This window comes from Antrostomus carolinensis, unplaced genomic scaffold (assembly GCF_000700745.2).
Source record: "Antrostomus carolinensis isolate BGI_N321 unplaced genomic scaffold, ASM70074v2 scaffold14378, whole genome shotgun sequence".
NCBI lineage: Eukaryota > Metazoa > Chordata > Aves > Caprimulgiformes > Caprimulgidae > Antrostomus > Antrostomus carolinensis.
The window spans coordinates 56,943-71,474 of NW_010333790.1; the positions used below are offsets into that span (position 1 = coordinate 56,943).

Sequence of the window (14,532 nt, forward strand, 5' to 3'; positions counted from 1 at the left end):
GGTAATATGACAGAGACTGAGATCACTGGTCTGGGTTCCAGCCTTGGTCCCACCAACAGGAGAGTTCCCTGGTCTGTAGCAGGGAAACACTTGTCCAGACATCATCTTTCTTTCTTTCTTTCTTTCTTTCTTTCTTTCTTTCTTTCTTTCTTTCTTTCTTTCTTTCTTTCTTTCTTTCTTTCTTTCTTTCTTTCTTCTTCTTCTTCTTCTTTTCTTCTTCTTTTCTTCTTCTTTTCTTCTTTCTTTCTTCTTTTCCTTCCTTTTTCTCCCACTTTCTGGCACTTGCCTTTCCCTTTTATGTCTGCCATTCTTGCAAGTGTTTGAGACATTTCTCAGAAAGGCTCAGGAGGTCTCCACCCCCTGTTCCCTTATGGAGTTTCATCTTCTGACACTGTCTGCCTCCTTGAGCAAACAATCCTTTGTTCCAGGGGATTACAAGTTAGCTATGGTGCCAGAACTCTCTGTTTAGATTGTTTGCTCTTCCACTTGGTCTCCTACACCTTCTCACCACTCAGTAATGCAACAAAACAACAGCACCAACCCTCCTCACCAGTAGTCATCATCCACCAAGACATGGAGCAGGGCTGCCTGTGCTGCTTTTAGGGAAGGGAGAGCAGTGTGTTAACATGATGGCAACTGTGTGCAGAGGCTGGAAATGAACACTTCAACTTTCAGTGTTGGTGTTACTGACATGAGAGTTCTGACTGCTGGTGGAAAGCCTTTGTCTCCCTGCTGTTGTATGTGCAATGCCGCCAGGAGGCTCTTACCCCATGCTGGTCCCACAGATGGGCTACACAGAGGACTTGCCTCAAGCTCAGCAGACCTCAGTAGAACCTGCCTGCACTGTTATGGTAGCATTAAAGGGCCACGCAGATTCACTGGTTTCTTATGAAGAAAACATGTCCTTGTACCCATTTGTGGATAGGCAAAACTCATTTCAGTTGCAAGGGGAAGCAAGGGGGTGATGATGACATAATAACAATCTTCTCAGCAGGTGGGGCTTGGTCTTGTCTTCAAGGTCATAGACTTCAGGCTGTTGGTATAGTAGAGCAAAAGCTTTCAGACCTGCCAGAACAGCATATTTTCCTGATAATTATTATTTGTCTCTATATACAGGAAAAACAAGGCAGAAATATCTTCCCTCACAAATTAATAAAATGTGACAAATTGCACAGACATCCAAAGGCTTTTCTCATGTTTTTGGTCACATCTCACTGGGTTTTAACCACATCTCATCTCCTGCCCTGCACACCAAGCCTTGGTGCTGTCGTCTTCCTTCCTCTCCTCGCTCTGCTGAGGCAGTTCAGGTGCTGATGCTGCGACTGTTTGGGGTGGGTGCACAGAGTGTTAAAAATGGGGAAAAGGCCTCCAGTGTCCGCCAGGTTTCTGCTGCAGACGCATGGGAAGCCAAACAGTGGCTGCTGCCCCAGAACCTCCCACAACCTCCCACATGAGAGCTGAGGCGTCTGTAGTTCCTGTCTGAGGCGTGCAGAGTTCCAGCTCCCAGGCAGGGGCACAAGCTGTAACACCCAGGCTGTGTCCCTGGGGAGATGGGTGCACCATCAGAGCTGCCACACAGGCACTCAGCACCCACTGGGGAACGGGCCATGGAGATCGAGGCAGTAAATGAGAGCCAGTCCCTGTTCCTGTGCCCAAATGCCCACAGGGAGCAATATGCCCTGGGCTGCCAGGGATGTGTCAGTGCAAAACCAGAGAGGACATCGATGGGGTCCAACCACCCAGTGCACAAGGTTCTGACGCCTGTCCCAAAAACAACCACCATGGCTCAGGCAGAGAGGACCTGATACAAGGGCATGTGAGGTGATTTGAGAGTGTGAGATACAGGCGGAGCCTGTCATACTGGGGACTGGCCAGATCTGGCCCCAACCCTGCCTCAGCAATAGCAGAGATTGGCAGGAGAAACATGAGGAAAAGCGAGGTGAGGTGTCTGCCCTGGTGTGAGAGCCCTCCCTGGCCCCGGTGGGGCAGCAGGCAGTGCCCAAGCTTGGGGAGAAATGATCAAGTGCAGACTTGCCCCCCCAAGAGAGTCCAAGTCCTGCCTTTGGACCCCATCTGCATTTACTTTGGTCTCCACAGCACGCCGTGATGATGGTTCCCTAACACCCATGGCCAGAAGCATGACATCTCAGGCGATCAAAGCTACAGCCAGGAACCCTCCCGTCTTCCCCAGCGTGTGCCCCATAAACACCCGTCAGCTTTACAGCAGGGTTTAGCTTTATCACCAGGCATGGTGTGAAGCAATGTTTTATTCAAGACAGCCCTTTCCTTTGCAGGCTGGGCATTTACTCCACAGGACCGTGGCCGCAGCAGGTGGTGGTGGTGAGGTGGGGTGGCTGCAGAGGTGGACACCTACACATCTACCCCAGGAGACGGCGCTCAGCCGCACTTGCCCAGGCACTCGAGGAGCTCCATGCGGATGGCAATGCGCACGTGCCAGCCCAGTGGGATGAGGCGGATGTAGCGGGCCACGATGGGTGGCCGCAGCAGGTTCTGCACCGAGGATGAGCGGTCCGAGTTGCCATAGAAAACCTGTGGAGAGAGGTGTGGGCAGGTGGTTAAGGGGCTGGAAATCCTGTCCCGTGAGTTTGGGGTGCCTGTGCAGAGCAGAGGAGGAGGCTCCCTCTCCTCCACCCCCAAAATAAAAGATTTTACATGTAGCCAGACACAGAGAATTTTTGTCACACCGACAGGGTTTTCTGAGTCACTTTCCCCTCCTCATTCCAGGACTTTTTCTGGTTAGGCCAGACTGGATCTCACCCCATTCTCTCTCATCTGCTTTTTCGCAGCAAGGCACCGCATGTTTGGAATAAGAGTGGTTGACCTTGGCTATTTGCAGTTCATGAGCCAGGCTCCCAGACGTGCCCATATAGAAAAAAAAATGTATTTGGGGGCCCTTTCCCCACTGCTTGGCCATGCTGCCACGTCTCCTGTTGCCATGGCCTGTTGTTCAGGGGAAGCTCAGCATCTCCCCTGGGCTGCAGTAACCAGTACTTCAAAAAAGCCACCAGAGCCTCCCACACTTGGATGAGGCCATCCTCACAGATGGGCACTGAGGACACCTGGGAGGCATAGCTGTGGTGTCCCCCAGCCCAGCTAGGCTGCACGGGGACCACAAGCACCACTGTAAGGTCCCCCCAGTGCAATTTTTCGCTTCAAACCAACTACTAAGAAGTGCAGCCTGCGAACAGTTTGGTGGGTTGTGTCTTAACTAGTTGCAAATTTTTGTCTCAGGGGTTTTTCTGCATCCTCATCATGAACCAGCCCTGGACTTGGAGCAAAAGAAGGAGCCCCCATTTTGCCATGCCCACGTGTGCCTGGGGTTGTGTAGCCACAGCCAAGAAAGGGGTTTTATCGTGGAGGTGCTGCCTCCCCTGCAATGCCAGCTAGTGCCTCCGAGCTTAATGTGAATTCTACTATCATCATCATTAAAAAACATAAAAATGTATTTTGTCCTTCTGCAGCTGCTCAGTGTGGCACTCACCTCACCACAGGGGGGATGTCCCCCCTCTGTGCTGCCCCTGGATGTGGGATGAGCACTGGGCCCCATCCACCCTGCTGCTCCCACGGGACCCCCCCTCCTGGGGCACATCTCCACCAAGACCTGATGCATTCATGTCACCAAACATGCCACCCCTCCACCAGTAGCCGAAGCGCAAAGTTCACCAACCCGGTTGTTCCCAGTCTGGTCCTTGTAGTAAACCCAGTTGAGGTTTTCGTCAGTGCGGTACTGCACACTGTACTTGGTCATCCACTCATCGGCATCACAGCGCCCTTGTGTGAGGATCCCCGAGATCACCTTCACCTCCTTCAGGTCAATCTGCAGCCACTGGCCATTGTCCTGGTACTTGGAGAGCCACGCGCACCTGGGGGGACACCGCCAGCCCTGCTATGTCCCCTACCGCTGCCCTCCCTGGTGGACCCTCCTGCCCCCATGCTGCCAGGGGTCTTCAGCTCCCCACACCCACGGGAACCCTCAGGGAGGCATTTTTGGACTCACCCAAAACCTTGGCCATTGAGGCGGGCCTTGTTGGCTGTCCAGGAGGAGTACCAGCCCGTGTACTGCTCAGAGTTGGCGCAGCTTATCTGGTCAGGGGTGACGGCGCCGGACTCGAAGCCCAGGGGCTTGTGGTAGGGGCACTCTGCAAAACAAGGGAAAAATACTTTAAGGGACATGAGTGACCTTGTGTCCTGGGTGTGTTTGCACATCTGCTGTCAACACCCGCTGTGGTTTCACTGCTCCCTGTCCTCCCTGGCCAGGATGCTGGGGATGCTTTTAAACCCAGACCACAACCCCTGCAGTATTTACTGCCCAGGGGCCATGGGGTCTTCATTTCTAACTTTTCTCCTGTGTGAATTTCTAACTCATCTCTCTCTCTCTGTAAACCTGTGCTACCTTGCAGCATTTTGGAGGGGAGAAAGTTTTATTCAGATGTTCCAATCCAAATCTCCTTCTTAAAAACACACTGAAGCAAATCCAGACTGGATTTCAAGCTGGATCCAGCCTCCAGGCTGTCAGCCTCTGCCTAGTCCTTAGGAAATGTCTGGCATGGCTTTTCTTGCTGGGCTTTATCTCCTTCTGGTTCTCAATTCACTGTCTTGATTTATAGCTATGCGTGCCCAGCAAAATTGCTGAGCCTGCTCTGTTCATCCCTCCACAAGCACCCTCAGATCTTCTGCATTTTCTGCGATGGGGACTATCTTTGTATCTGGAGATGGTCTTGTCTTGTGGAAAACCTGCAGGTACTCTGGTGCCAGGGAGGTGTAATGCTTGGCCCTGCCAAAGGCTCAGGGACCTCCATATGAGTTTCTGCCTTCAGATCTTCAGGCTACCAAACCTGACCCCACAGCTGCTCTGCAATAGCAAGAAGTTCAGGAAGACTCTTGCTGGCTGCAAAACCACTAGGGGCAAAAATACTACTTCATCAGTAAAACTTTCTGTGGTGGATCCCCACACAGTGCTCTGGAAGGCAAGCCTTTGGTGATACTGCCATGCACAATACCTGCATGCTACCTGGACCTAGTTGGGGTGGTTTTTTTGTTACAATCATTTTTTATGCGCTCAGGTTACCGCTACGTATCTAGATACGCATAAAGAAGTTGCTCACAAACATCACATGGGGATTGCCTGGGCAAGCATCTATATCATGGGCAGCGTTTTCTAATTCTGCAGCCTGTGGAGCAGCTGTGGTGCCTCCAAGGGTGACTCTGTCATATTTTCCAGTTTAGCACAGTTCGTCTCATGGGTTTCGGCAATAAAGGAGCAAGCGAAGCTCTGCGCAGCTTCACGCGTGGGTAGGACCTTTCCTCACCTTAGCCATGCCTGACCAAGCAGTGTGATGCCTCATGTTAAAAGTGATCAACACATGGGGAGTGTCAGTGGGCATCCAGGGCCTGGCACAACTGCAGCCTCCCCAGTGCAATGCCCCAGCACGGTCAATATCTCATTAGCAAGCTCCACTAGGTCGATATCATATGCATCAATATCTCATTAACATATCTTGCTCAGTCAGTACCTCATTAACATGTTTTTCCCCATGAAAACACATAGCAGCTGTCCCGCCTTCCTCCAGGCACGGAAACATCACGCTTTTCCACCACGTAAAAACCTTTGCTCCCCTTGTGCAAGAGGGCAGCCGGGCTGGAGCGGCCCCGCGTGTGCACTACTCAGCAGGCTTATCTCAAACACGACATAACTTTACTTTTAGCAACACTAATCTGCAGACCACACAACCGTAATGCAATTAGCAGGTCACCTTCTGGCACATCCGTCTGTGCTTTACTGCAGCTCCATGCAAAGGGAGACAGTTACAGGTGGCGGATGTGCAGGTGCAGGAGGGCACCTTCTGAATGGAAAGAGACTCAGACAAGGATTCAAGGACGGCAGGGACCTGACCGTCACAGGTGGCTTCATGATGATGCTGTGACAAAAAAGAGTAGTGGTGGACAGCCCTTTGAAAAGGAGCAGTGAGCTCAGGCAAGGCCGTACCAGCTCAGACTCATATGGGTTTCTTCCATAAAAGACTGGGGGAAACCCTGACAAGAAGAGAAATAAAGTGTTATTTCTGGAGCTCCTAAAAGCGATGCTGCTGCATCACACAGGCAAATGCCTTCTTCCTCTTTGTACTTGCCCCAGCAGGCAGCCCTGTGGGGGCAAATACCAGTTGCAGAAACTGGAAGGACAGACCCTGAGAAGCGTGACCCTTTACTGGGATTGACTGGGGCTGCTCTGCCCTGGGGGTGAGACACCACCCATGTACGGCAGATGAATCCTCTCCTTGTAGTTTCTCTGGGCAGGGCAGAAACCTGTGGGCAATGCTCAAGCTGGGTGAACCCCAGGTAGACATGGCCTCCACAGGAGCAGGGTGGACAAAGGGACAGCTCAGGGGAAGCAGATGGCCTGTCAAGGATGACTGGAAAGCTTCTGTGCTTGTCAGCTGCCTCACACCGCAGGAGGGGGAACCTTCAGGTCTAACACAAGCATGAGATAGAAATGCCTGGGGTATTTCCCTTGTCATTTCTGTTTGCATATGCCTGCAAGCTCTGCCAATGGTTTCGTATCTTCTTGCCAACACACATTATTATTTGGTCTCTCACCCATCCTGGCTTCCACCCAGAACTCTTCCACGGTAGCTCATTTAATCTCCACCACCTTCAGGGCAGTCATGGCACACAGTGAGCACTGGGGTGACTGTTTCCCCCGTGTATCTCTCCTGTAAAACCCAAGGGCAGCAAAACACACCTCAAGTTGTTGCACAGCCTCTTCCAGGAGCTGGGAAGAGGCGGTTGCTAGTGGGCAGGAGGCAGGTACCACTTTTGGCACCCAGCCCCAGAGGGCGTGAACTCCTCTGAACATCTGCATGACAGAGGCCTGAACAAGAGTGCTATTTCTGTGGGACACAGGACCTAAACCCTCAAATCAGCTGGGCACCAATAAAGCCTTGATGGGGTAACACATCAGGGAAGATGTGGAAGTTGCAGAGAATAATGACAAAAGAGCTTGATCAGAAACCTATAAAACATAATCTGTGAGGAATGGGTGAAGGAGCTGGGCAAGAGCAGCCCATAGGAAACTCAAAGGAAACAGAGTTGTGGTCTTTTACTGTTTAAAAATATGCTGCAAAGAAAGAATAAAGTTTTCCTTGACCCCTGGGGAGAGGAGAAGATGTTACAGGCTAAACTGCAGCAAGGGAGTTTCAGCCTAGGTGGTACAAAAGGTTTCCTGCAGCACATCCTGCACACGGCAGTAGCTGCCCCAGGCACTTTCTGGGAGCACCAGTGCAGAGAGCTGTAGGGACAGGGTGGGCAAGCACCTGCCAGCAGCAGCCAGCCTGGGCCACCCTGGGTGACCTCCCAAGGCCCAGGCATGGCCCTCACTGCTGCTGCCCCTCTGCCTGACTGCACAGGGTCACCCTGCAGCCCCCACCAGTGCAGCTTCCCCAGCCCCACCAGCAGCTGGGTTTGGAACAAGTACACCGTAACGAGCCACCTCTGTAATGCAGGGAGCAACGGGGGAAGCTGCTGAAGATCACCAGACAAACATGGCTAAAAGCACACTGGCCCATTACCTGGCATGCACTCTAAGCTGTTAGTTCCGCTGGACCACACCGAGTTAGGACCTCCTTGGCAATCACATTTGCAAGCCTTGCTGTGCCACAACTCCAGTCTCTCATCCTAAAGGGAAGGTAAAAAACCAATAATGAATCAACATAGTCATCCATAATAGTGGCTAACACAAGGCTAAGTCTGAGTCCCGAAGCTGACAGACACTTGTGCCTGCCTGGACTGCTGCACCTTCTCTGAGCCCCTTCCTTTGTGCCAGCCCAGCACCAAACGTGGGATGACAACTCCTTGAATTCAGAGGTCAGAGCCCATGCCTGGGCTTGGAGGCCCAGGTGCCATCCCTCCTTCTGCCCCAAGGCACCAGAGCCAGGTAGTGTTGGGGCCCCAGGATTTACCCGGCAGTCAAACCAGCCAGAGAGACTTACCTCTCCTGGGGAGAGGGCCAGCGCAGCTGGAGGAGCAGGCATGGAGGGGAAAAGAGAGAGAGATCAGAAACAAAGATGCTGCAAGCAAACATCAGGAAATGCAATGTGTACTTACTCCTGAGCTGGGGACAAATAAATGGAGGAAGGACTGACAAATCTACCACATTTCCCCAAGCTGATTGCCAGGGGAAAGCAAGAAGACGTGGGCAGGAACAGGGCCATGCTGGTGCTACTCACCCACTGCATTTTCTTTTCCATGCCTTTGGCATCTCCTCTTTCTGATCAGACACACCTGAAACATCCTGAGGAGAAACCCATGCCGGCCTCCTCGGCCTCTGCTTTACAGCTAATTTCACTCCTCTCTCTTTTTGCCATCTTCCTGCCCCAGTTTCTTTTTCCCATTTTGCCAGTGTGAGCTGATGAACCCCAAAGGTGAAATCCCAGGCTGGCATCACTGCAAATCCCTGGTGCCTTTGGAGGAGATGGGACACCCTGTGAGGTGCTTGGCCTGAGATCACTCTGGATGAGAGGGAGGAAAACTAAATGCAAATAGGTCTTCCCAATCCATCTTACATACCAAACTCTTTTTTTAATTTCTTAGAGCAAACCAGTCGCTATGGCCATAGAGAAAGAACCGCTATTTTTGTGACATCTGACCTGTTTTATCTCCTGTCTGTCACTGAGCAATGGCTTTTTAATGAGCCCTTTCCTTGCTGAAAGTGCTCTCCTGCTTCCCAGTGAAGTCCAAAGCAGACTATGTTAATAGCATTTGAACTGGAAGAATAGTGCTCAGATAACTATGAAAATAATTTTTTAAAAATTAAAAATCCTGTTGCTGCTAATAACTCATCAACATAAGCCAAATGTCAAAAAACATGTTTCCAATACCAGTAGGGAACATGCAAACCATGAAAGACCAAGCTATCAAGCAGGTAAAAATTTGCATACAGGAGCCATGAGAAACCTGCCATCTCCAAATAGAGGTTTTGTGAATAGGAAAAGAGGATCTTTTCACCAAATGAATTAGACTCTCAATTATTCACTGAAATCTAGTTATGATTTATTCATTCATACACTGTCACTTTGCTGAGCCTAGGAAGCTCCAACTAATGCTGGGAATTTACATCTCACATTTCTATAGCAAGTTTCATCTCAAAAGACTCACAAACACTGTGCAATTATAATCAACTGAAATATAAACTATATACAAAGCTCTGTTTATTACTGAAATGCAACTGAGCCTGAATGTATCCAGAGCCTAAAAGAAAGACCTCAGCAAAGAACAGAATTATAAAGAAATAATAATTTTTAAAATCTTTTATTTCATGCAGAGATGTTGTCCTTTCCTTCAGTGTCCCAGGGCAACATTTCTGGTCAGGAACTTATTGCATTAACCCAAGTCATCAGCCCTGGCAGAAGAAATAAATATCGGTCTACAATAAAAAGATGTGGCTTTTAGTCAAGCCCAAGAGGAGGCAGGGGGGCACCCAGACCTCACTGAGCTCAGCAGAAAAGGGTGCACATCTCTTGGAAAGCATAGGCTGGGGGCTGTGTCCAACATCACGTTCCACCTCTCCCAGCACAGAGGTTACCCAGCCAAGCCCATGCCTCTGTTGTGCAACAAGAAAACCAAGGCAGAGGTGTGAGTCCAAGGCCACACAGCCCATTGCCACCTCTGTGCTGTGCCACACCAGACAAAGCAGGTCAACTCAAACCAGCATGAGGGTGATTTAAGCGAACACTGCCTGTTCTCAGATCAATATGATACAAACCAGGAATTTATCACCTAACAAAACTGTGCCAACTTTGCCAATGAAAGCCATGCAGTGCCTCTCCTGCCTGCTCGATGCTCTGTTTGATGCCATGCTGGAGCAGCACCGTCACCTGGGGCATGGAGCTGTGCCGGCCGGAGCTTCTCCTGCCCCTCCAGCCCACTTTGGGGTGGCCTTTCCCAACAGAATGGGTGCACTGCTCCAGGAGCACCAGCTGCAAGGGTTGGCTTTGTTACCCTGGGTTTTTGGAGCCCAGCTCCCCAGCCAGCTCAGCCTGCCACATCTCCCCACTACGCAGCAACCACCAAACATGTCTGAGCTCACGAGATTGCAGTCTTGGCTCCCCCAGTCTGCAGGCGTTCATTTCATTTAGAGACGGGCGCTTGCTACAGGCTTTTCTTAACCTCTTTATTTTCACCTTTATAAGACTGATGTTTGTGGAAAACTTTTTGTGGGTTGTTTCGTGTTTTCCTCCTGGCAGTTAAATGCACTTTTGCTTGGCAATGACCTAACAAGTAAGTGGAGACACGCAGAGGTAAAAGCGAAGGTGCCTGCACCTCTCTGCATAAATACTTGCCTTGACTTCCCGGGATTTTAGGGGATGTAGAGAAAACCTGGTAAACAAAGTAGCAAAGGAATATACTTTATAAAATATTTCTCTTTTCTTTTCCAGTGCATACCAGAAGCTCACCTATATGTTTGTCAGGTACATTTGCCCAGGATGAGGAAGACTGTATTATGGTGGAGCCTACTCTTGTGCACCGTGTGCCTGCGGTGGGGAAAGGGGATGTGAATTACCAGGCTGATGTAGGGGTGTTGCTTTGGGTCCATGCTGAGCCCTTCAGCAGGCCTCCTGAGTACCTGCCTGGGTATTTGAGAGCCAAGATCAAAATCTGGCACCTCATTGACAGATGCAGCTGGAAACCCAAGGGCTGTGAGTGAAACAGTAGAAAAAAAGGAATAGTTTTCAGGTGGGTGTATGGGAGCACCTACTCAACCACCAGGAATAAACCCTGCTACCTGAGCCACCCTGGCATTGCTTGGGTGGCTGCACCTGGCCAGTGATGCCTGCTCCTGAGCTACCAGACTGGCTTTTAGGGTTTTTAAGCTTGTCACCCTGGGGACATTAGTGCAAATCAAGCAAGAGTGGGAATTTCAAGCACAAACACCCTTTTTTCAATGCAACATGTTATTGGGTCAGCCCTGTGACATGCAGTGATGCAAAGGCAGTGCCGGGGCAGGGGTGCCGGCCTGCCGCCCCTCTGACTGTCCCCGGTGGGCTGGGGGCCTCCACCCCTCACCGTGGGGCTCGCTGGTTTAAACATCTCATATAGGAAGTCAACTTTGCCTTTTTGAGCTAAAAGTAGTTAACTGCTGAGGGCTCGCTCCCGCGAGAGGCTCGGCCATCCAAATACCGGCAGCCGCAGCCTGTGGCACAGGGGAGCTGCGGGCTTGGCTCGGGGTAAGCGTGGCAGATGGGCCAGATGTCCCACCTGGACAGCACAGCCTGATAACTCCTGGTGTTGGGAGAGGAAAGGAGAAGGAAAGATGCCCTTGCCTACAGTCAGCCGCAAAAAAAGTAGTAATTGATATATTGGTGTGTTTACAGCTGCAATGGGCCCTGTCCTACAAAGGAAATGAAGAGTAAAGCTGGCTGCCAATAGTCTAAAAATGTGATGGGCAGCATGCTTTTAGCGAGTGTGTTTGCCTTCAAGGAAGGTTACAAAGATAATTGGTAATTCTGGGTCAGACAAAACGAATTGCTGCAATTCGTGGGAGAGTCATAAGTCCTACACAGCTGCCGGGGGCTGTTGTGTTAAAAGTACAGGACTGGAAAAAAAAATCCAAAGCATTAAAAAGGAAAGAGCTCTATTTACAGCCCCCGCAGTGCCCCAGGACATTCAGCAAACCATCAGTTCAGTGAAATAAATGATTATCTGCGCGTGTTTGTGTGAGGCAGGGAGATACGGCGAGCGCCTTTCCTGTCCCTCCATCCTGCCCTGCAGCATGGTGTGTCCATGCACCGCCGTGCACAAATGCCGCCCTGTAGTGCAGGACTTGGGGACCGGTACCTGGGGAAGCACCAGGGGATGATTTTGTGCCGGAGCACCCATCCTGGTGGGACTGGGCTGGAGCATGGACCCCAGGGCAGCCCTGCTTGGCACCCACCGCTGGGCAAGATGGAGGGGAGAGAAACCCCAGGGACTGTCCCAGGTTTGGGGGAGAAGGAAAAGAGCTGGCAGAGGCAGTCCTGGCATTCCAGTATGGGGAGGACCTGGGTTTCCTGAGGTGGAGGTGGGATAAGCAGCATCCACAACTTGGGCTACCTGGGGAAAGGAAGGGGCAAGTGGTAGCAAGGAGGCTCAGCTGCTGGCATTTTAATGACAGGAACAGGTAAGTGTGTGTCTCAGAAAGTTTGTGGTCATTAAGAACGTGGTTAAACAAGAGAAAGAAAGGAGGAAGGTATGTGTGGGGAGAAGTAACACTGCCAAAGGCTGAGCTTTCAACAAGGTCAACTCTGATAAATCATATTGGATATCCTGACCATAGAGCCATGACAGCAAGACATATTTTTTTTAGTGTGGCTAGAATTAATGACCGACATACAAGCATGAGAAAGCACATCATAAAATAAAACAGAGAAATAAAATATAACACAGAATAAATGTCAGTCACTCAATTTACCAGAGTGAGTTCCCATAAACCTGGTCATTGCAGGCAAAGTATGTGGAAAATGTTAGTAACTTTGTTTATTTATTGACTTTACAATTTAGGTAGCCTGGAAGCTTCAGCTGGAAAATAGTTAATTTTGCCTCTCATCTCTGCAAGTTTAACAGAGCTCAGGGAGACAAGAAAAATTATTTTCTCTCTGTTTCTCCCAGTGGAGAACAATCCCTCCATGATGCAGTGTCTTCCTGGCGTGGTGGCTCCTGCTGCACAGCTCATCCCTTGCTTCCCTTCTGCACGCATGGGCCATGGGAAAGGAAAACAGCTTAAGAAACAGAAAAGTGTGACTGGAGCCCCAGAAAAGCTGTCACAGGAACAAAAGAGGTGACTGGAATGAATGGCACTGGTTTTATCATGTTTTCTGAAAGGCACACGGCTTCAAGTCCCTGTTTTCCTTGAGTGCCCCATTAGAGAGCACCAGGAAGCAGAGTTAGTTAAGGAGGTATGTAAGCAACATAGAGGGTCAAGACACTGAAAAAAGCATTGCGGTACCTCTGTGCCTGTTGGGTGCTAGTTTGTGGGTTGCTGTATTATTAACCTAGGCTATTTTTATATCCCAGCCCTGGAAATCGTGCCAGGCAAGCGAGGTGACTCACATCAGGCTGCACCAGCCTCGGCAGCAAGGTGCATTTGGGGAAGCTGCTGTGTCCCAGGCTGCAGTTGCACATGGCATTTCCCCATCTATCTTTGCCCCTGTGCCAGTGGCAATGGCCCCAGGGACCCCTGCAGCAGCGTGGCCCATCCACAGGTCCCCCTCACCAGTCACTTCATGGTTGCTTCTGTTGTTGTTCTCCCATGGCCATGTTTTTCCGTGGCCATGCTAAGCAGGGTCTATGGGGATCGTGTGGTGCAAACAGTGCCTTTATTTCTAAAAAGCGCAGGTTTTAACTGGTCCCTCGGGGCTATGCTGGTAGGCAGAGACCCACAGGGCATACACAGATCTGTGTCCACCAAAAGACTTTGGGAGCCAGGCTGGCCTGGTGAAAGCAGGGTGTCCATCCAGGGGCTCTCACCACCTAAAGCCGCGCTGAGCCCAATGCTCAGCCTGTTGCCTCTGTAGATGATCTTCTGGCCCTGTCAGCCCCCGGAAGGGCACCACCGCCCCCGCACACATCAGCCTGCAAGGACTACTCATCATCTCTGCTGGTCACTGACCAGCAAGGTCAGAGCCAGAGACTGAGGCAAGAGGACCAGCACCATCAGCCTGCAGAGGGGAGAAGGGCTCATACTTCATGTTAAGCTCCTCTCCCATGCTTTAACATGGCTACTGCTTTCCTCATTAATTTTGGGGGGATTTTTCATGGTTTTATTATTTTCATTTCCATTTCATTTTCTTTATTGGAATTATTTTTCTTTGGTTTCCATTTTTATTCATTTGTATTGTGTTTCATTTGATATTTACTATTATTTATATGAAAGTGCTAAAAAAGTATTTAAATAATGACAATTATACCTGTTTAATTGATATTCATGTCTCTTATGCCTGCTGTCTCCATAATGTTTCTACACCTTTTTTAATGCTGTGAAAATATTTGAAAAAAAGTTAAACAATTTGAAAAAAATCAACAATTTCCCCTTTTCTTCTTAAGAGATGTATAATTACCTTTTTTTCCAAAGTGTTCCTTTGAAAATTTTTGGCCATTTCTGATCTTATTGACATGTTTGTTCCTTCCTGCTTAGAGCTATGCAGAACACTGCCTGCATAGTAATTTCATTTAGACGTATGGATTATGCCAAAGGGTGGCACTAAAGATGTTATTTACCATGATATGAAGGCAGGTTTGGGCCTTTCACTTTGTTTTGTTGTGTTTTGGTTTTTTTTTTCAAAGCTGCAAAAACAGAGAGGGGGAAAAAAAGAAATCCACTCTTTTAAACTGCTGAGACGTGCTTATGCCCCGATGTACAGTGAACAGGGATGGAGTGATGTGGAGCAGGCACGTCACATTCAATGTGCTAAAAGCACACTCGCCTCAATCCGGAGCTCAGGGTGCTCCTCCTCACCATATGGAGGGGCCCGGCAGCTGCTG

The 14,532-nt window shown here is 50.0% G+C and overlaps 1 protein-coding gene across 1 annotated transcript in view; it reads right to left on the reverse strand.

Annotated features, from left to right (window-relative positions):
* Positions 1-2,252: 2,252 nt before the first annotated feature.
* RS1 (retinoschisin 1) overlaps positions 2,253-14,532 on the reverse strand; it is a 14,096-nt gene continuing 1,816 nt past the window's right edge. Inside the window, exons 2-6 of the mRNA XM_010173990.1 lie at positions 8,007-8,032; positions 7,587-7,692; positions 4,019-4,160; positions 3,689-3,884; positions 2,253-2,550 (exon numbers count right to left, since the gene is read on the reverse strand). Of these exons, the coding sequence (XP_010172292.1) occupies positions 2,398-2,550; positions 3,689-3,884; positions 4,019-4,160; positions 7,587-7,692; positions 8,007-8,032 (623 nt within the window). The 3' untranslated portion in view covers positions 2,253-2,397. The remainder of the gene's footprint in view (positions 2,551-3,688; positions 3,885-4,018; positions 4,161-7,586; positions 7,693-8,006; positions 8,033-14,532) is intronic.